The 23,305-nt window shown below is 36.4% G+C and overlaps 1 protein-coding gene across 6 annotated transcripts in view; it reads left to right on the plus strand.

The window, feature by feature from the left end:
* Positions 1-618: 618 nt before the first annotated feature.
* Positions 619-23,305, plus strand: part of LOC102238041 (voltage-dependent calcium channel subunit alpha-2/delta-1) — a 70,027-nt gene continuing 47,340 nt past the window's right edge. For 4 of the 6 annotated variants that reach the window (XR_002751836.1, XM_023324641.1, XM_023324647.1 and 1 more), the window contains exons 1-5: positions 619-636; positions 822-1,152; positions 10,680-10,761; positions 10,897-11,013; positions 22,986-23,045. Coding sequence is in view for 5 of the 6 variants with exons in the window: in XM_023324641.1 (XP_023180409.1) it covers positions 1,064-1,152; positions 10,680-10,761; positions 10,897-11,013; positions 22,986-23,045 (348 nt within the window). In the remaining variant the exon portion in view is untranslated. Of the gene's footprint in view, positions 637-821; positions 1,153-10,679; positions 10,762-10,896; positions 11,014-22,985; positions 23,046-23,305 lie in introns of those variants that run through there. The other 2 variants (XM_023324636.1, XM_023324633.1) reach the window with 1 other exon arrangement.

Below are 23,305 nucleotides of genomic sequence, written 5' to 3' on the forward strand. Positions count from 1 at the left end.
AGAGGATGGTGTGTGGTTGCCAGGCAACGATTGATAACCAAATCCCCAAGCATCTTGCTTCTGCTGCCCTGCCCTCCCTCCAGGTCTGAATAAGACACATAAACCCCTGAACACGCAACTGCAACACCCATAGAGTAAACTTGCTCCTTATAAAAATATTTGTATCACTTGAACTGTTAGCAACATAATAAAAGAAAACTTTCTTCTTTTCAGGAGCCTAGACAAAAGGAAGAGCGAGAATATGCAGCAAATAGCCCAAATCTAATTTCCTAAAGCAGCTATGATGGATGACTCTGAGACTAACTAAGCTCTTATTATATTTTTCTCATATTGTTTTCACAAAATCTGTCAAATCGATACATCTTGTTCCTCAAGCTGATGTTGTAGACTGAAGACTTTGCAATCAACCTCTGTAAAGTCTCGTCTGTCTCTGCCTGTTGCAAATGCTGAAATGTTGCATAGCATTTTAAAAAGCAAAGCCCTGATTCTGTATTCAGAATGCATTTGCCAGTGTGGGTGGTAGTCAGGTGTTTCTTCATAAGGAAGAAAAAAAAAAAAAACCATACAAACAAAAAAAAGAAAAAGCAATTTGTTAGTCACAATATGGGATGCTGTAGAACACACCAGGAGGGTAAGGTAAGGCATTACAAGTAAAACATACGTTTCTGAAGTTTCCTTGGAAACATATTATAGAGTTAATTCTATATTTTGCACAATTTTTTTAAAATAAAAAATAGAAATAATAATAATGAAAAATGCTAAAATGCATTTATATAAACATGACAAGATTTGCTTTATTTCTTCCTCCTCTCACCGAACAGAGCGGGCAGAAGGAGGGAGGGTGAGACAGAAACAGCCTGAGATCTCCGGCTCAGGTACCTGTTAGAGCGCAGGATGGTCGAGTCATCAGATTAAAGGTGTCAGGGTTTGTTAATCTGTGAGGGAGGAACAGGCTGCGCCGCTTGAGCAAGTCGCTCCATTCATCGGCGGCGGCGGGGAAGCGAGGCAGATTGGATACTGACGCACATCGGGGAATTTCCCCTTCTTTTTCTCTCCCTTTACAATGGATACCTGCAGGGTACGAACCTGGCTGTTCCTGCTCCTGCTGTGGCAGGAGGGCTGTTTGCCATCCCAGTTCCCCACACAGCTCATGTAAGTATAGCCCCCATGTAATCCTGTTTCGAGCTTTAAGGTTTGCCAGACTGCTTGTTGCAAGCGCTCATTCTTTTAGCATCACAGTAGATTTAAGGGTTGCGATTTTTATTTATATATATATATATATATATATATATATATATATATATATATATATATATATATATATTTTTTTTTTTTTTTTAATGAGCCACTCTGACTGCGTGGGCGTGAGAGCGGGGACCGATGTCCGGCTGGCCGGTTCATTCATGCGCCGATGGTCATCTTTAGAGAGGCACATTGATGGCAGAAAGTATTTCGTCTCAGCCCTGTCTGGTCGCATCCTGACGTTGATAAATGTTAGTCACCAAAATCGGCAGATTGTCGCCGGTGGCCACGCTCAGCCGTGACAGCTCCTCAATGAAGTTGTAGAGGAGTTACAATCGCTGCCCTGTAGCCTAATGCTGTATTTAAAATTGACAGAGGAAAAATCCTTACATGTCTCCAGTGAGCTATGTCTCCTGTAGGTTTATACGTGTGCACAATTTCAATAAATACTTTGAACTGAAGATATATCCCATTTACTAATTTTCACAATCAGAACTATTGGGCATATTTGCTTCTTGGAATTCATACCAAGTGTTGAAGGAAAAAATGCAAACGGGAGTGAAATTTTGCATTGGATTTTACAGATCCAGCAAGAAGTCACAGCCCATAGGCTTCAATAGTAATTCACAGATAGAAAACCCACACTTCCTCTGCACAAGCAGGGCTACAAACAAAGCTTTATCATCACAAGGAAATATTTAACTTGGATCTCAGGCAGGTCTTGCTATGAACAGCATGCTGATATCCTGAGAATTTTTGGTGAGGCTGCATATTTATTATTCAGCTAAACCAGCGTTGCCAAAAATTAAAGAAGTCCTTTAAAGGGATTTGTTACAATTGAATATTTGGTCAAATTGGAATATTTTCATCTGTTCATAGAAACTATTACTTTTGTTTACCACTCTTACTCATATGTCTATTAATGAGGATAAACCAATTACTACTACGATTTATGATGCCTATAAAGTTGCAAATTCCTGGGGAAATTGGATCATTTCAGCAGAACAAAGTCCATGGCCTCAATATCTATGTCAATGTATATAAAGGATCCAAAAAATTACAGTTTCAAAAATACTAAATCTTTAATGAGGTGCAATAGAAAGTGCTAGAGTGAGTGAAATTATTTAAAATCATATGGAACAGAGAAATTGCACACTCCACATCTGTCACCTATTGCTGAGCACTGCTGGCTGAAAATGTCTCCTACATGCTTACCTGGTTTACAAGAAAGAAAAATTCAGCTGTGGTACTGACGATCACAGATGGTGAATGCAAAGAAACTAAAGGAATATCATGAATGATATTTAGATAACACTGTTTACGCGTAAGAGCTCCAGTTTACTACACACTGCCTATAAATAGTCAACTACTCCAATGGAGCAGATAGCCTGACTACTTAGCGAATTAGGATCAGCTTGTCGTTTATATGGTATTTTGCAAATTGAAGAACAACTAAAATGTATAATATTGTGCCCCTACATGAAAATTCATTTGAAAAAAAAAAAACTAAACAAAACCTAGCACCAGATATGTGTGCAAAAATAACATAAACTATATTAGATGGACATAATAAAATGACACTGTTTTATTTTTACTTAAGATTTTAAAAATTTTAATGACGCCATAAAATCCATTTTATTTGCATGCCAAAACATTGTTTTGATTTAAAATTTAGGTAAAATAATCTCCATTTTAATATAATAGAGATTATTTCAAAAACCAAGATGTTACTGCAGCTCCAAATCCTTTAAGTCCACTTCTGAAGAGGTGACTTCATAGATCTAGTTTGTGCAGCGCATTCCAAAGATAGTCCTTGGATAGAAATTTAAGGATTGTGGAAGTCAAGTCAACATCTCCAACCCACTGTTGTGTTTCTTAAACTATTCCTGAAGTATTTTTGCGTTGTGACAGGACCCACTATTACCCACTATTCTGTTCTTAGGCTAAATAAAATCACAAGCCATAAGAGATTACATGAAATGTTGTACATCGTCTGCAATAATGCTTAGGTGTGGGGCAGCTATGATAACTCCAAGACTTGTGGCATCATTTTAGATTGTAACCTTACTGCTGATAATAATGATGATGATCTAAATTATCAAGACTCAATAAAAACAATGAGATACTGCATCAGTCCTTTATGTGTTTGTTTTATAGTTATAAAAAAACTACAAAAAAAGAACTGGGTAAAAATGTTGAAAAAGAAAAGGTAATGAAGTTTGAAATGTTCAATTTTCAAAAGTATGTTCATACACAACAGAATAACTAAAAAGAAACTCAGCAAACTTAAAAAATGCACCCTACAGAATTATTCTGTTTAAACAGTAAAAGACTGGGAAGAAACTTGGCAGCTGCTTGTCTATCAAGTGTAAGAAACTGATATTTTGCAAATTTCAAATACCATTATGTTCAGTTGCTCAGCTCTGGATATGAAACAGATTACAATATCTTACATACCTGGAGCAACATTTTAGAGGATATTTTCAAATGAGAAAGTATGCTTAGGGTTAACAGAAATGACGAGTGGTGGCTATATTTATGAATCACTATAAATCCAAACTGATAACTATTGTGAAAATAAGTTATTGGGACATACAGGGAGGTCAGTGTCCAAACATATCTTTTCTAGGCACCGTTTTGTATGTGGGTCACTATTGAAAAAATGAATGTGAAATCTGGGTAGTTAGCTCAGAGCTGGACCAGAGCAGCTCAAATTGTTTTCGGGCATTAGTTGGTGTTTTTATGCCAGATTTTGTTTTGCTGTCTGGACTGGACAGTCTCTGTCTTTGCTTCTTTAATGACGTGTAATTAGACTGTAGTTTGGTACAGCCTCCCACTGAGATCCACACTACAGGCCAGCTCATTGCTCCCCCTGGCTCTAGTGTGACTGTATCACAAACATCTGTCTCTCTGTGTCTTGCATTGTGTTTCTGCCCCTCATTCTGTTTTCACACTCATTTGCTCTTCCTGTGTCTGTAAAAACAATGTAGGGCAATGTCTGACCCAGTTGCCATATGGATGTGTTTATGTGTTGGTGTGCGTGTGCGTGTGAGCGTGTTTAATTATCCAGCATTGTACCACAGGCTGCAGTAATCAAAGCTCAGCAACCGGAGCAGAAAAAATCTCGCTACCTCAGCTCAGCCACACCAACTTCATTACTTTTTATTAGCTTTCAGCATCACTGTGTTATGATAGCCATTGTATGTGCAATCAGTCATAAGTTACTAAACACGAGTCATCGTAAACAAATAAAGATGTGATTGTACGTATTGCCTCATAATATTTATAATAATAGCAACATTTATGGAATTTTTCTATTAGTGTTGTTGGGAACACTAAATAAGTATAATCCAATAAATTTTTAGACATTTGACGTTGATGTGCATAATGTTTTTTATTATTCCGAAAAACATGAAGCAGTGCATCACAATATAATGTGCCCCTTCAAACACCTATATTAAATTGATGCCTTTTAAAAAAAGAAATGTCTTACTTGCTCCCACATCAAATATAAATTTACGACAATACATTTGGATTGCAATATTTACTTTGGTCCACTATGATTTAAGAAAAAAAAACAAAGAGTATAAAAGAAGAAATTTACCCAAATTTACTGATTTAATATGTCTATAAACAATAAATACACATTAAGCAGCAAAACAGAAAAACAGAAAAATAAACTACAGCATAATCTGAGGATAAACAGACACAAACAGTCTTTTGCAAAGCTCAGTGTTGTTACGGCGCAGAAGAAACACTGAGCTCTTTACTACAGAGCTCTAATGGAATATACTTGAATATCACTAGCTGCAATCAAGGCACACTTTGGGAGTACCAGGTTGAATCCCATTTTGCCTTCAGAGCTGCCTTCTTTATGGCACCGATTAAAAAAAAAAAAAGTCAGAATCATTCCTAAGGAATATTTTAGTTAAATGCACCTCACTCAATTGCTGCAGTTTTAACATCCAAGGTATTGAATGTCCTGTTCCACCACATCCTAAAGGTAAACCACTGGACCTTTAGAGCTGGTGACTGTGGAGGCCAATGAAAAACAGGGAACCCATTGCCATGTTAAAGAAATTAGTTTGAGATGGTCTGGGATATGTTGTTTCCAGACTGATCCACAGTCAGACACATGACAGGGCCCAGGTGACCCGTTAGCTTTCCGGTGGAAACAAATCTGAGCAAAAATTATACGTATTGCCAACAGGAAACCTGATTACATTATTCTTCATCATATAACAAAGGAGAAAATGTCACCAATGCAGCAGGAGGTTCATACACCACACATTGTAAAATGCAGCTTGTTCCAAAAGTTCAAAGGTACCACTCTGAAACTTTAAAAAAATGAAATTTAAAATTTAAATATTCTGATACTCCACTTGAACTGCAGCAAGTTGTCTTCACTGTGTCTGGATGCATGAATGCATTTAGTTGCCGTTACGTATTTGGCTGATTCACTTTTTGTGCTACAAAGCATTAAACAAATGTGTCTAAAATGTGTCCGGTCAGTTTATAGCACAGCTATGGCTACAAATTGTTTCCTGTACACACTTTAGGTTTAATCAAGTTCATTATGGTCAATCATGGTCAAGGCAATTGCTAACACTTTGCTGACTCGGGTTCTTGAAAATATAACCTACAGATACAAAGCAAAAATATCTACAAAAATCAGCTGCTATATTTATGTCTTTAATGCTTTAAAAGTACATAATATAATTTATTATTTGATAATATCGTTAAGCTTCAGTCAGATGGTGCTTATTTTTCAGTTATATTAATGTTTTTTTGCCACACACTCTCCTCACCACTGTCTATTGACTGAGGGGATGGGCTAACCTGCCTGTTCTGTCTTCCCCCTCTTGTTTTTCACATAATGGTATGATCCGATACTCTCAAACGTGATTGGCTACAAGGCTTTTGCACTGAGAGTGAGAACTGAGCAGCAAAAGGGAAAAAGTGATGAAACGCCTCCCTTCCTCGTTTTTCTCTCGTGTGCCGCTTATTCCGCTACTGTTTTTGTAGCCCTGCCCCTTAAAATGAAGAACGGCTCTCAATGAGGAGCCGGTTCGAAAGGCCGAAACGTTCGCGACTGACCCTTGACTAAGGCTTAGTCTAGCTAGCTCCGTCCAGCCGAAACAGCAATGAGACGTTGAAATTGATGAGAATGTAGAAATAAAGAAGAGAGAAAGATGAGAAGGACCAAACGGAGGAAGAAGCTGGTGTTTCTGCTGCTGTTGTCACCTGCAGCTTTAGAAATGAAACAATGAATGACACATACCTCTGGTCTGGACTGTGTGTAAGTAGCTCTATTTAGGGTCTGGTCTTTGGTTCGGTGTTGGGTCCTTGTTTTCACATTTAGTATGTTAGAACAGGTGTAGCTCCGTTATCTTTTAAAAGAGTTTCCAACGTTTGCTCTCTGATGTTTCTTCCAGCGTCCTTCGTTCACTAGACGGCAGCAGGGATTTTGACGCTTTGTGGATAAAAAACAGTTGGCTCTGCACTGCATTTGTCTTTAGCTTGGAAAGGTACGACCACTTGTTAGTTTTGGTCCTTCGGAAGTTATGTTCGGCTCTCTCCAACGCTGATTTATCTTGTAGGAAGTGTTCCAGACTCACTTCACCTTTTTTTTTAAAATCGTTTTTAAAATTACAGCCAACAGCGACATAGTTTGGCGTTGTCTAAATGTACACCAGTCAAACGCCGCGTCATTAACCCAGCATGCATTGCGCAGGTGAAAATTTGGTGACCTCCATGGGCGGAAAATATAACAAAAGACAAACAAATTTTAAAGTAGTTATGAGTTTTTATGTATCAAAAACAGCATGTCTTGGGTAATAGGAAAATTACGACATATTTAGGGCAACATGGTCAGCTAATCGTGGATCCTTATTTTAAGGAAATAAATTTATAAAAATTGTTTCTATCTATCTATCTATCTATCTATCTATCTATCTATCTATCTATCTATCTATCTATCTATCTATCTATCTATCTATCTATCTATCTATCTATAGATTGAATATGGTTTATCCTAAAAATCTCTTATTGTTCTGAGCATTCTCTTTGCCTCAGACAAATTCAGTGACTTGCATAAGTGTTCACATGTCTTGAAACTTTTCATATTAAAATGACGCTAACAGCATACAACTGAGGAAGACAGGAAACAGGTCGGATATAGTTGTGGAAACGTTGGGAGCAGTTGGGGTTTAAAACAATATCACAAAGCTTTGAAAATCTCATAGATCCATCACTTGAGAACTGGAAAGTGTATAGCACAAATGGCACAACTGCAAACCCATACAATAGTAGGCCATGCACCTAAAGCGACACACTTGGAAAGAAGTGCATTCATCAGACAGCCAAATTTTCCACAATACTCTGGATGATCTGCAGAGATCTACAACTCACGTGGGGAAATGGCATCTATATGACTTTTAGTCTGACATCAACAGTGACATGTTGCTGTTTGAGTAACCTGGGCTGTCCTGACATCCTGACAGAGTCACAGCATTGATGCAGTAATTCATGTAAACACAGCTTTAAGGAAGAACAAGAGTACATTCTTTGCGCCTGTACTCTTCAGGCGCAAAGAATTCTAGGTCGCTGAAAACCACGCATGCACACAAACACACACAAAAAATATGGCTTAGAATTGGTGTGTAAGTGCCTCAGGCTAGTCCAAGGCCCAGTAAAACACCTGCAGTTAGTGGATTCAGAGACAAAGATGGAAGAGTTAGAGGATCAAGTGGAGAACTCAGCAGTGAAAGAAGGGAAGTGAAGAAAAGTAAGACACAACAAGAAGTAAAAGAAAGGAAGGCAACTAAGGAATATTATGTTTGTAATATTAATATTGCTAATAATATTAATATTATTAATATAATAATATTAATATAATATTAATATTATGTTTAATTTAAGACATGCTTTATCTAGGTTAAAATTATGGTATTTAGTTATGTTATAAATTGTAGCTTTTGGAAAGAAATTGCATATGCCCTAAAATTGAACTTTTCTTTATGTTAAAAAAACCCCCATCTAGCTTCTGAATGTAAATTCATAGTCTCAAGTGACATGTTAGTTTTAGGACTTCTGTATAGATATATATCAGTGGACATAGGAAAAAATGTTAAGGGTAAGAAATAATGAATGGTTGGAAGTTTGGAAATAAGATGAGTTTGTAGTTTTGTGTAAACTTTTATAGACATTCTGCAGCAAATAAGAAGGCAGAATATAAAAAAAAAACATTGAAGCAATACAGTAAAAGATACATTCAGGAGAAAAATGCCAAGGTGGGGGCCTGCTGAATGCGGATTTCACAAAAAAAATGTAGTGGACAACCAGGAAAATGCATCTGCAATGGAAACTAATTAATTTAGTGTTTTATTTTTTGCCTTTTTGCAGACTTTACTCCACATGATATTATTGTATAATATGTCCAGGAAAAAAAGAAGAAAAATTTCTTTCTCCAAGGTTATTAAATTGAGCATCATGTGTAATTTAGATAGTGCCCATTTCCAGCAGTCACTACTGGGAGGCATTTTTGTTTTTTGTGAAATGGTGAAAAGGATCTCATTTTTCTACTGGATCTTCTCCTTGCACTATTTCCAACAGAAACCTTTGGCCTTGAACTCAAGGATCTAATAGATTTTATTGATCTTCCACATGGTCTCAGCAGCTTATCAAGGTAGTACTAATATAAATAAAAACTCTAATATTAAAATGTTTCAGGAAGGAAAAAAAACCTCTGCAATTTTCGAACTTCAACAATGTAGAAAAATAACATTTTAATTAAAATAAGATTGCAGGTCAATAGACGCCCCAACAGAATTAAATCCACATTTGACTGCTTCATATGTATAAATTAATATTAACACATTTTCCATATTTTATTACTTTTAAAGCTTAGGTTTAATATTCCTCCACGATGTTAAATCCCCCACAGGATTTACTAGAATGGAAGTCAAATATCAAAATATCTTGACTTTTATTATTTCTCTACTCAGCTTTTTCACATCGTTATTCCCTCTGGTACCACTGCAAACTGTTTCATCTTTCTCCTTAAGTGTACTTTGTCTGAACTTTCTACATCCACTGCATATTTTTTGTTGTTTCTTTTTGGTTTTAAAACTTTATTCCCTTCTTTTTCTACCACCTTCTTGAACGAGCAGTGTCACAGTTGGTATATTTGGTAATTTCTGGCATATTTCTTATTGCACCCCAACAGCAGCAGTTTGAGAACATTTTAGAATGAATCTACACCATAATCATGCATTCATGTTGTCAGGATACATTGCAGTTGGAATATCTCTGTCCAACTGCTATAGTATGGATACAAAGAAAGTTGGAACACACTTTCTTTAAATGTATTGGATTTTCTTTCTTGATGCACTGTCAAACAATAAATAATTAGACAGATATGGATAGACCAATTTGCCATTGCAGCTGTAGTAGAATGTGCAGAGTATTGTGTGATATTTTTACTTTTGAAACATCACTGAAAAGCTAATCAGATGCTACTAATTCAGTTCAAAAAGTGAAACTAGAGTATTATATGGATTCATGTAATCTGTCACTTTATGTCAAAGGTGATTAAATTAAATTAGTTCATTATTTCCTGTGTTTACTTCTGGTAATTTTCTAAACCAGGTGGTGATACTTTTAGCATGGACATATAGCAAGTCCAGTTGCAACATGAATCTGTAAACTTGTCAGCACAGGAAAGAACCAAGAACTCAAACTTCCTCCTATATAGCTGAACTGACTAGAGATTTAATAAAAAACAGTGGACCAACACCAAATGACTTGGCTTCTTAAATCATCTAACGCTGTGAAAGCTTCACACTACACGTTGTGCAACCTGGATTCTCTGAAATTTCTTTCTTCAGCTCCTCGGACCTTGATTTCCAAATGAAATGCAAAATTTGCTCTTATCTGAAAAGAGAACTTTACACCACCTACGATGTCCAGTCCTTTTATCTCCTTCTGAATTGATGAAAAGTAATTTGTATTTTGATTTAGCTGAGCTGCACCTGTATTGTGATAATTTTGTATTTTGATAACATTATTATAGCAGAGCATGGCCTCACACAACTTTCCCCTGATGGGTGACTATTACCTGATTATTTGACTTTATGTTTGAACTCTTTGATAGAAAATACAACAGCTGACAGCAGGTGACACGTGTTTTATCAAACGACTTTGTATTTGTTCCTAGTCAGTCATGCTAGATTAAATGACACTCTGCTTGACCTGCAGGAGGGGATGTTGTTGCTCCTGTTTATTTTCTTGCAATGTGACTGAACGTTTCTGCCACTTGATGGGAATAAAATGGCATGAATGACAGTTTAATTGTGCCTTGAAAGCTTTTGATGTCTCTTCTACCCTGGTAACATTTCAGTTACAAGATTGATTCCTTGCTTCGCTTTGTCCCATAGGATTAAGGAATGGGTTGATCAAATGCAGAAAGAGCTCGTCACCTTGGCAGACACAGCCACAGCAGGGCAGAGCCTCACTCAGGTAAAATGTGTGAAAACCACATTCTTATATAGACAATATTCTGCCAATGACTAACATTAAAACAGTGATACTAGTCTAGTCTACATAAAGACAATTCATATTACTGATTATTCTGTTTGCTGTCTTTTCATCTAGATTTTTCTGAAAAATCAGCATCTCTATACTGTAGAGCAAAATGACGCAGAAGAGCTGGTGGCCAGAGCAGCCAGGAACATAGAACAGCTGCTGCGGAAGAGGTCTGCTGCCTTGGAGGTAGGACTCACTGCAAGCAGGGGAACCAATTGTCAGTTTGCAAATTTATGTAGATGTTGATGCTGTGCAGGACAAACTTTTTTTCCACAACGGCTGGAACAGAAAACATTTTTCAATTTGTTCCTTTTGTCTACCAAAACTGTTAATAGATTTGAACATGTAAGATGGTCACTCAGGAAGGCCAAATACAGATGCCGAATACAAAGAAAAAAATAAATCACAACTGACACATTATTATAACTTGGATAGAAGCTGAGCACCGATACATTTAACACAAAACGGTGCAAGCAGAACAGCAGTCTAGATGTTAAAGAATCTGACAGGCAACTTAGAGCAACATAAATTTTACAACATATGTTTCAAATTATAGTTTCAAACATCGGGTGAAAAACAGCAGTGCAAAGAGCAGAATAAAAGTAGTTTTACACAGCTGAACAAATTACTCGCCCTTTAACAAAGGCAGTAATAAACGTTCATCATCCTTCTGTCTGTTTGTCAGTCCACAACTCATTCTTACCACCTTTTGATCCAGAGTTGTTTTGTTTTTCAAAGATGCTATATTGAGACTGTTAACACAAAATCTGTGACATTGAAAACTGCTTTACTGTTGCTGTGCTGTTTACATTTCTGGTCAAATACAGCATCTGTAATATTTCACCTAATCCTACTTGATTTTAAATGGGTGACTTGTGAACATGTTGAGTTAATAATTTGGAAGGAGCAGGTCAATAAAAAAAGATTAAAACTATGCAACACCTTTTGTATTTAACTTTTAGTTACATTTTAGAAAACATACAACTTTTCTGATTGTTTGCTTTATGTGAATAATTTTATATAGTAATTGTCAGCTATTTTTGTACAGATCTGATCAATAGCTTATGTATAGACGTACAGACTGAAGGGCAGGTGAGACATATTAAATAGCAGAATTCAGAAATTGAGGTTCATCTTATTAGTTTTTCAGCAGTAGGGGATGCAATAATGAAAACCTTGACCCTGGGGAGCTTCTTTTTTCCTCCCCGCCCTTTTTCTTTCCTCAGAAGTAGGTCAGCAATGCAAATCTTTATCATGAATTAAAACAATTTGAATGCACCCAGAGGGAGTTCACAAGACTGCATACTTTGGCTTTATAAAGTCTCTTGGTAATTGTCTGATTAGAGATAGAACAAAAGTGTTTACGAAGGCTCATGTACACATCTCCTGCCAAGACTCTGGCTTTCTGGTAAGTACTCTGGTGTTTTTAATATTTTTTAAGGGATTTATAACTGGCGACATAACATTTTTAAGATAAAGAGAGCATATGTTTGCATAACTGACGGGAAACAACAGTTGTAAGAATTAAGTTGTTGTGGGTTTTAGGTATGAACTGAAAATAGGAATTCATGGTTAGTAGGGCATTCATTTGCCTGATTACCAATGTTAAGTCTATCCCTCATACACTGATCACAGGACGTTGTTAATGTACAAGCTTTTTGTTTCACCCTTCCTTGCAAGTAACCTTGAGTCAAGTATTGTATTCTATCCAGAATCATGTGGATGGGAAGATAAATGATGAACAAGACTAGGGTAATGTGGGCATGTAATCAAGAGAGATCTACAGAGAGACTGCTATGGTTCCACAGGATGGTTAAAAAAAGAGCAACATAAATTAAAGGAGGTTTTCAGTTTCTTGTATGCAAAAGTTTCCTCATTGTAACAAAAATCATAAATACCAGCAAACTTTAACCTTTAAGATTAAAGTGACTTTTTTCATAGGATTTTGGTTTTATTGAGAAGTAATCTTTGCTGACTGATCTCTATGTAGCGGTTTAGACTCTGAAGTTTATCTTCTAAGCACAAGAAGAGAATTTATATTAGAGTTGAGACTTCCTTTAGTGTTCAGAAGATTTAAAACAAGGTCAGGTAAGACTAGCAATGTCAAAATAATTTCAGGTTGCCTAAGGCACTCAAACAATTTCCTCTTGGCTTTGAAGTGTTTTCAAACTTTCTTTCTCCTTTTTTTGTTATCTCTTTTAAAATCCTTCTGTCTTTTTCTGATCCCAGTATATGCAGAGTGAAGAACTTTTAGAGGCCACAGTTTATGTAGCACAGGTGTGTAACAACAAGTGTTTGGCATGGCATGTCTACTCATGCTTCCATAAATAAGCATGTGGCAGAATGTAACATGCATTATTAATGCCGACTTGGCTGCACAATGTTGAGGGAGGTTGCTTTATCAAATGTTTCTCAATGAAAACTGTGACTTGAACTACGCAGGCATCATTTAAATTGCAAATTTTGTCTGATTTTGATATTTTCGTTGATATGCTAAAATTGTTACTTCCAAATAAGATAAAGTGTAATGCAGAACACAACAAAGATGATCATTACAATGACTTTATCCTAGCCTGGCCATTGTCGTCTTGTGCAATTCCGTTTGAATTAAATCTCACTTGCATCACAGTTTGGACTTTCTCCCCTTCACTTGGATTCTCACTGGTAGATTTTCTACCAGGCCATAAATTACTATTAACGGACTGAACCCCGTTTGGCTCAGCACTTCTCTCTTTGCAATGGAGGGTAGTTGTTTAAAGCGCAGGCAATTTTGCCTAAGCTTCATACCGTCAAACTGGCACATGACATACCTGTATGTTGCAGTTGGGTACAATTTTAAACATCACAGTCCATGACTCCAGGAAGCAATAGTTTCTCAATAGCTGAGAGCCCAGACCCTCTGGGAAGCAAATGGTGTAGGACATTGAGCTGATTTTTACCAGGCTAACTTTATCCCCACAAAATACATTGAATCTGTTTGCCCCTTTTTTATGTGATGAATTGATTTCTTCGTGACAAATGCAATAAAAAGTTAAATGTCAGTTTTTTCCCCCCAAAAAGTAAATACTTAAATAAATGGTTTTGTTGTTTTTGTTGCAGAACTGCTGCCTGCATCTTAGCTGAAGTAAAGGATTTTAGCTAAAACAAATGCAGTGACAGACTTATTTTTAGCAAATGCTATGTTTTTATACTTAATCACTTTTACATGTTAGGATTTTCCCTTTTTCTTCAGCCCACCATGGTTCATGTTGCTATGGATGACTGCATGGGCAAAAGGTGTTGAAATATTCTGTCACAGATCAGCTGCATTCACAGATTTTTACCTATTATTATTATATCCTTCTAAACAGGAATTTTGTGTAGTAAAGGTGATTTCTTATTTTTTGGCCACAAAAATAATCTTGGTGTTTGGGCGTTCCTGTACGAGTGTTCCTCTCCCCGTCACTGCTCCCGGCTCTGCTCACTCACACTCATCCCCTTGCTCAGTGGGGATGAGTGGGTGATTTCTGTAAGGCATGACTACATACAATCAAAACACTGACTGATTAGAGTGAGTCAGGAATATCTGCCCATAAAGGTTATAAGACAAGAAGGAATGCTTCTTCTTTTAATCATTAAGCTGGTGTGGAAATGCAATGAGCAACGAGTATTTAAACGGTAGGTCTTAAATGTTAAACTTTTCTTAAATAGGGCTAGGTTTGTATGGTGCTGTCTACCCAGAGAAGTGTTTGATATTGTATTCCAATGTTGCTAATGGTAGTTTAAAGAATTTAACCACATTCGAGTAGATTTGTAACATGCTTTTTAAAAGATGTTGTACACTAAGTTTTTCTTTATTATAATTGCATGATGAAAAAAACTGATCTAATTCATATGTAATATACTGAAAGTTCAGAACATCTCCATAAGGTTTAACTGTCATCTGTACAGAGCAGTTTTTTTGTCTGAAATCAGCGTATTGTCCCCGTTATGTATGTATGAGCAGGGTTAGTAGAAGACTGACACCTTTTTAGTGAAAAGAAAAAGCCCAGTCAAAATGTTTTTTGTCGTGCAAGTAACGCGGTGTTGCATTTCCCTCTTATAATGTCAAGTTAGATCTACTTTGCCATTTGTTTGGTCCCATCTTCTGCATACATTATAGCCAGTATTTGGCTCAATCATCTTCTTTTTAGCAGGTTGCAAAGTTCAAAGGTGAAAATCTGCTTTGAAGGTCAACTTGGGGTGAATCCAGAGGGAAACGTCTGTAACAATTCATCTCTAAGGTTTCCAGCCTCTCCTCAGTATCTAGTCAGCCTTATATTTACTTATTTTTCTAGCATCAAAACTCTAAGGCTTATTTACTGCTTATTTACATTCTTCGTAACTAGAGTTATGCAGTAATGAGTTATATCTACTCATTCACATTTACTTCAGTACGTTTTTGAAAAAGAAAAATACTTCTAATGGTAGTTATTTTGTACCATACCTTCTACTTTTACTTGAATAATATTATTTTGAAGTAATGCCTACTTGAGCACAAAATATAGCTACTCTAACTTTTCCCTGAGTGAAAACAAGCACATTTCAACCAGGCATTCACAGACAGACACCCACACAATTTATGATAAAGTGAGACTTCTTATATATACACAAGCTGGCCTGTTCAAATGTTGTTTACTGTCCTGAGCATGGTGTGTCATTTGGAGGACAAGAGAATATGCAGTATACAGAAAATCTAGAATAAGTTTGCACTGTTCAAACATTCATTTTTGAAAATACCAGAATTTGCACTACAGTTTATGCTTCTATTTGTTTGATAACATCAGCTGTAAAGAAGCAGTCAACACATCACAAGAAATTACTCAGTACATCAGTACTGAGTAGCTGTTTGTTTTACATACATATGTTTTGCTCTTAGTTGAGTAGATGGTTCAACATATTTTTTTTTCTTGCTTTTTTTTTTTTCTCCGAAGAGTTTTTGCGGTGCTAGTGGCTCATATTTTTTGTACAGTAGGTAGACAGGAAGGAGGGTGAGGAGAGGGGGGAAGACATGCGGTAAAGGTCGTCGGGACCGGGAGTCGAACCCGCGACGTCCGCGTTGAGGACTAAGGCCTCCAAACGTGGGGCGTGCTGACCCCCTGCGCCACCACAGCATGCCCCTTTTCTTGCTTTTTAAAGTAGCCCTATTATGTAAAGTTGATTTTTTTTTCATCTTTACATCATGTGACACTGTTATTCCTTCATCAAAAACATACCATACATGATTATTTCATGCATGTTTGAGAAATTCTTTGATCTTCCCAGGTAACCATTCTGGGTGCTGAAATGCATGGTGTCACTGTGCTTGTTTGTTGACTAGGCTTTATCACACATGAATATAACAAAATCTCATTAAGTGGGATTTTACAGTTAAAGTAAATATTAGCATGGCTGCTTAGACTGGAAAGCAATTTGTAAATTATCATCCAAAGGAAGCTTTATTAGCTTTTATTAGAAATTTTGTGCCAGCATTATGAGGATACCATAATTATAACACAAGTAACAAATGGAAACATATTAGCAGGCACAGGCTGATCATTCAATCACCCTGAGGCAGCTGTATTAAAAATAGCTTACTATTTTAAAGCGTCTAATTAAGTCTGGTGATTAAGTATTTTAATTATAGTTTGATGAGATTGTGACAAAGCTCTTGCATGAAAAAGGTGCCTACTTCTTACATTGTGCCTAATTTGTTACACATAATAAAAATGTATCAAATATAGTTTGGAATTTTATTTAACTTATAAGGTACGAATAAAAAAATAGGATCATACTAGCATAAGTGTATTTATGTTTTGAATGAAGGATTTAGCTACATGGAATTCTGTCTCAGATCCTATTTGATGTAGTTATGTTTGAAAATGTGGCCACATTAAGAGCATTCCATACTGCATTGATTGTATGAAATGGAGGATTACTAGCTCTATCTACCTTTTTCTTTTTTTTTAGCTCAGAGTTACAAGCAAGCTGCTGGTTATTTTACTATCATTAATTAAAGACATTAAAAACACATCATAAAAGAAAAACAAATTGCTGATGACAACTGCTGTGCTGCTTCTAGGTCTGTACTGAAAAACATGGCACAACAAACAATAAAAATATTACATTACTGTGACAAAATGAAGAGAGTAGTTTTTAAAGTTTCAATTCATACTAGAATTGATCTATGTCCACCTGTAATTATTATTCAGTGGTTTTTAGCCGTGATTTAAGGAAACTGGGCGTTTCAGGACACATTTTAACCAGTAATAGTTGGAGTCACATTTCTTTGCTTCTCTTACTTTAGAAGTTAGAAGCCAAACATTTCATTTCCTATCTCTTAGTATGAGGTAATTCCAACAGCCCAGCTGGGTATTATTGCTGACAAGCCCATCCATTTATGACTGCAGTGTACCTATTCTCTGATGGTGATCATGATATAAATGTCTTTTTGTCTATGTCTTTTAGGTTCTATATACCAACACAGATTGTTTTTTCCCAATGCAATTTTGTGTAAAGAATTATTTTATGTAATTTTGGTGTCTGCAGCGATACAGTGTTAATGATTCCCAGTGTAATGCTAAGGCATTCAGATATCTACCTCCATTTATCCAGAGGTATGCTTCAGGTATTATCTATCCATGTGTTTCAATTTGAATTTAAGACTTTAGTTCCATCATATTTTATAATGCTTCCCATTGACATCAGTGTGTAACTGTGTGTGTGTATAGGTGAATGACTGAATGTAGTGTGAAGGACTTTTGGTTCTTTGGACTTGATAAAACGCCATAGAAGTACAGGTCATCCATGCTTATCTTTAAATTTGTATTTGAGACTTTAATTCCATCATGTTGTATTAAAGTGTTCCCCATTGACAGTCTTACATTACTCTGTACAAGATGTGACATTGGGATAATTTTGAGTGTGTGTGCATGTGTATGTGAATCACAAATGTCTGTAGGGGTGGGGGTGCGGGTGTGTGTGTCTGCAGATGAAACACACTAATGAGCAGAGGCTATGATATGATCAGAGATATGCCAGTCTCAAGAGCAGATGTTGCCCAACCTCCCATCTCTGCTCTGTGCTGATCATATTAAGCAGACAAGAGGTTTCTGCATATGTCTCTATCTTTCCGTTTCCATTCTTGCTTATGTGTGATGAGAAAAAGAGAGAGAGAGAGCAGCGGGAAGCAGTAGAGATGAAGAATCCTTTCTAGACTTGTGGGAGGCCAGGGAAAAGTGTGTACAATGCAAAACAAAAAATGAAATCCAGTTGGGATGGGGTATCTTCAAATGAAGCCAAATCATGACTGTTTTTTTTTCTTCCTACAATAGACTTGTGCTACTCTTAGGGTAATTTAGTCTTAACATGAGGTTTTTTGACTATCGTGCTTTTATAAACACAGTCTTTAAGTGTGCACAATTAAATAAAGTATATACAAGACAACAATTGTCGATTTGCTCAAAGAAGTACATTTTCAGTGAAAACATTAGCGAAGATGTATTAATCTTTTATCTAGATGTGTACTAACTACCTTATGCGTACATCCAAAAAGTTATTTCATGTATAGCAAGGATATACTGTCACTTTAAAAAGTAGTTTAATTTCAATGTGGAATGCAGTCACTTCAAAGAAATCCAAACCCTGTTGGTCCACAGCTATGACTGCAACCTGCAGTGTACTGATCAGAGAATTTGTAGGTAATTTCATAATAATTGCTTCAATTATAGAAGGAATCACTTCAACATCCAACTTAATATTTAAGAAATAAAAAGTTTGAATTTCCTGTTATGTCTTAAATTGTTAAATCATTCATAAAGTCTTATGATGCATTTATGTTGCAAGTAACCACTTAACATTTACATCAAGATCAGAAGTGGCATCATTCTGCATGTAAAAGAGCAGTACTTTCTACAAAGATCTGCAGCTTAACAGAAAATCTCTATAATTAAAAAAGTATTATAGTTGACATTGTAACATCTGAGTATCTTAAATTAGTGTTCTGCAAAGTTAACATGATTAGCCTGATAAGTGGAGTCGGCAAATAAATTCTGTGTTTTTATCCCTGCAGAATTCTTAGACCCCTAATTAGCTGATTTTCACAATGATTGCTTAAATTTCATAATTATGTATGTCTTACTACCGAGTGAGTTGAACTCTTCAAAAGGAACAGAGGAACTTTGTTGTAATACCATCATCTCCCTTTTATTTGCTAAAGTCTAACTTAAGGTGTGGCCAGTTGGGTTAAATCCAACATTTCTACATGGAAAATAATTTTATATCTAGAAGCTTCTTACACCTTTTATTTTTCCCTCTAACTTCATCTTCAACACCTTTAGGTTTGTAATTATTTAACTTCAAGCCTTCTTTCGGGAAAAAGAAAAAATCCCCACTAGACAGTTTTTGTCAGTTCAACCCAGTAGGCATTATTTGTAATCCATTTCCTGATTGGTAAATATCAGATTTTTATAGGTGCAGTGCAGCAAAGAGCAAGAGGGAGGAAGTGAGCAGCATATACAAGCATGATTGACAGTGCTAACTTGTTTCTCCTTACTCCGATTGGTTGTTTTTGGCTGGGAAGCAGTGTACTTCTGCAGATGGCAGTAGGACCACATAATCTCTTTTCACAGATTATCTGTAACATATTGTTTAGACATAGCGATAGTTTTAACAAATATTAAAACATATATTTCTTTATAAAAGTTACCTACTGCAACTTTAGAAAAAGTTGCGATGTAGCAGTGGCTCATTATGTTTTCCTGTTCCGTCTTTTGACTTTTGATTGTGCTTTTATTTTTGTTACACGTACTGCTTTTCAAATGGTTTGCTGGATTTGTTTGGATATATATGTTCTGCTCTAACAATTACTGTCGTAAAATGTTGCCTGCTTACCTCCCCACCCCCGAGACAATTCAAAGTGCAGACATCACAGATGTGTAGATAGCAGCAAAACACAATTGCATATTTCAGTAAAATATACAAATATATAATATAAAGCATATTCTAAACCCGGTTTAGCCAGCTGTTTGGTGGTATAGAGTGCACTAAGCAGTGATGGTAAAAGAAAAAAGTACATCATTGTGTCTTTAGGTGGCGTAATCCCCAGCATATCACTGAATAAGAATTTCGACTCCCTGGATATAAAACTGTTATCTAGGATTTTCCATCTATATTATCATCTGTAAGAGCTTCCTTGTGTATTTTTTTTTCCACTTTTAGCGTTTGCTTGAAAGGCTTTATGTAACCTCATTCACTTTGTTGTTTGTGTGCCAGTTAAATGCACTAACTAAAAGAAGAAAAAAAAAACAGTTAATGGATTTTGCCTAGGATCCATCAGCTTTTATGTTCCACATGTTTTCAAAATGACCCTTTCCTTTTCCATTTATCTGTTGTTTTCTGCTAATGCTAGATCTGGTTATTCATATTTAGCTATGAACTTTTTTTTATTTTTATTTTTTATTTGATAAGGTGTTATACTTTCCAAAATGACATAGACATGAAAGCAACTCATGCATGCATCCATTGTATACATACACTTGAGAATAAAAAAACAGCGAGTTTGATGTAAAATAACAGTGGACTATTCCCATCAGATAGTCTGGTGCCCTTAGAGAGAATGTGCAGCAGCAGCAGGGTATTCCCCTGGGTTCCAGCAGCTGCAGAAAGCTCAACTCTTCCTCTGTGGCTTAACCTCTTTCTCTTTAAATCATATCATCCACCTCTTTGAATCGATGCTCTCTTTACATATTTCCTATCACTCTGCTCCTTGAATAAAATATAAATAAAATGTGTATGACCGCTATTACGCTTTTAATACATCATTCTCAGCTAAGATTTTAAACCTTTGCTCATCTTACTGTTTGTGAAATGGGTTTTCAGTAGTTGTTTTCATAAGCCCCATAACCAATGCCTTGCACTTTTATCTTTCTTAACATACTCTTTATTTGTGGGGAAGTTTTCACTTTCTTTTATTTCTTTCTTTTTTAAATTTTCCACACACTGAATCCTGAAGGATTCAGGAATAATGACATTCTGGATTGGACAATCTGGAATCAGGAGCAGAAAGATATGAGTGTGGGTGTAATGATCTTTTAGACCTTTGTGAGTATCGCTTTGTTGTCTAGGAGTAGGGTGGGCTGCTTCGAATTGGCCATTGATTTTAGGCGTGTGGAGCCTTGGCACACACACAAACACGCACACACACAAACACAGGGAGCTTGAGACGCTCGGTGAGGTTTAGCAGAGCTTGTCTCATCTTCCCTGTCTATCCTTTAAGCTGTGTACTGCTTTCTCACTAAATGCATGGTGGGCTGCTGGGCTGCCCTGGCAGCATGACAATAAGACTTGCAAGAGTCTTGCAGCAATATCTCTCTGTGGAGTTTTCACCTCTCCAATACTTCTACTCAGGCAAACTTTGGTTTCTGCATTCTATGGTTACAGTCTAATGGTCTCACAATATATAACTGTGGACAGTGCAATGATGCTATCAACTACACACCGTTCTTGGTTGAGGCACGGTTTGCGTACCTTTTATGTTCAGCCTGAGTGAAAATTTGTCTCAGCAATGTTTTCTGTGGATGTTATTCAAGATTATTCTTAGATTGATCCCATTATTATTTCAAATTTATTTCTCCCTATGATACTTGTTTTCACACTTCACTTTTAAACATCTCTGTCTCTCAGCTGCCGCAAGCCAAATAACCAGTGTTCATGTACAGTTTCAGCTTTATAAAGCTGAAAAAAACATATTTTGAAAGAGTGGACTCATTATTGCATAGACCTTCACAAAAATTGAAAGAGAATTTAATGAGCAATTAGATCAAACATGCTACAGAAGCTGTTATGCACTCCCATTAAGTAAAACACTGGAGCGCTGAATTTATTTTCAGCTGATGTCTAATCAATTGGTCCAAGCAGCAACTAGCAGTTGCTCTGTAAGGAGGTAAAGGTTTACCCTAGTTTAGAGAGATTGATTTGGGTGTTTTCACCAGTCTGGACACTGAGAGGATTTGAGATTCTGCTCTCCATTTTTATATGTTTGCATGTTTAGAGATGTTGATACAGGAATAGAGAAAAATGGAGGAAAATTTAGTTCTTTTTTTTTTCCCCACACCTAATCTCTCCCTCCCCCATATACCCCGGAGGGGAAAGGAGCCTCGTCAAGGCTCTGTCATGAATTTTTAACAAACCAGTCAGCCTGCCCTCTTGAGGAGTGTATATATTCTTTCTGATTTGCATGTGCATTTTCATACACTATCACTGAGGGAAAAGGGTAATTTTATAAACATTATCTCCCAGTACTATCTGTTATTGTCATACAAAGTCTGCAAAAATTATGTATGGAGTGCTAAATGGCTATAGACAACTTTTTTATTCATGCTCAACTAAACAGCAGAGTGACAATGTTTCTGACTGCACTGGCATTTTTAATGAATTACCTACACAATATATATATATATATATATATATCATCACCACCACACAGGACTTCCTTTGATTTCTTAACATAATATTTTGCTCAAGTCCTTAAAGCATGTAATGCTACATATCACACACAGATACAGTATATCATCAAACACACAGTCGTTGAACCTTGAGGGTTATATGAAACTTTTCAAAACTTTTTATATAGCTCTTCTGTCAGATGTAGCTATATAACCAGATGAAACTACTAAAATGGTCTAAGCAGTATTACATCTGAAGGTATCAACTTCAAGTATTTAAAGGAAACAGAAGATGGTTATTTGAAACTAAAGTACTGAGAACATAAAGTCATGCATAATACTTTCACCATAGCTGCCTTGTGTCGACTCCAAATTGAGTATGTTTGTTTATGACTGGATTAGTCTGTATATTTAGCAGCTGACGGGTCTGGAACAAAGCCCAGGACTACAGGCCATAGAGATGACACTGTTGATCAGAAATGAAATCACTGCCAGAAGCAGATTCATGGTCATAGACACACATTGACAGGACTGTGAAAGCCCTGTAGTTTCTGATCTTTTAAATGAGATTATACACATTGCTTTGTCTCTGGAATTGTCTCCATCATGCTTTTAAAAGTGCTGTCTTTTGTGTAAGTGTCTAATATTAGGTTGTTGTTGTGAAACATCCTTTGGGCAGTTTCTAATTTGAAGCCCTTTCTCATTTCTGTCCCCTAGAAACTGGCCACAGCTGCAGAGGTATTCCAGAAGGAACATGCATGGAAAGACGAGTTTGAGGTAAAAGGGAGAGAAAAATGCACTGATCAGTACACATATTATGTATACACACACACACACACACACAGACATGCACATTACACACACACACGCAAGGCAACAAGAAACACAGATAGCCCTGGGAAAAGTCTGGATTTATATTTACGCCTTTAGTGGATGTTATCGCTGCAGTTATCTGTCATAAAAAGAGATCACAGCCTCCATGCTAAATGGAGCCATAATCACATCTTTATTGCATTATTATGGTTTATTGCACATTA

The sequence above is a fragment of the Xiphophorus maculatus genome, chromosome 2, assembly GCF_002775205.1.
Source record: "Xiphophorus maculatus strain JP 163 A chromosome 2, X_maculatus-5.0-male, whole genome shotgun sequence".
Taxonomy (NCBI): Eukaryota; Metazoa; Chordata; class Actinopteri; order Cyprinodontiformes; family Poeciliidae; genus Xiphophorus; species Xiphophorus maculatus.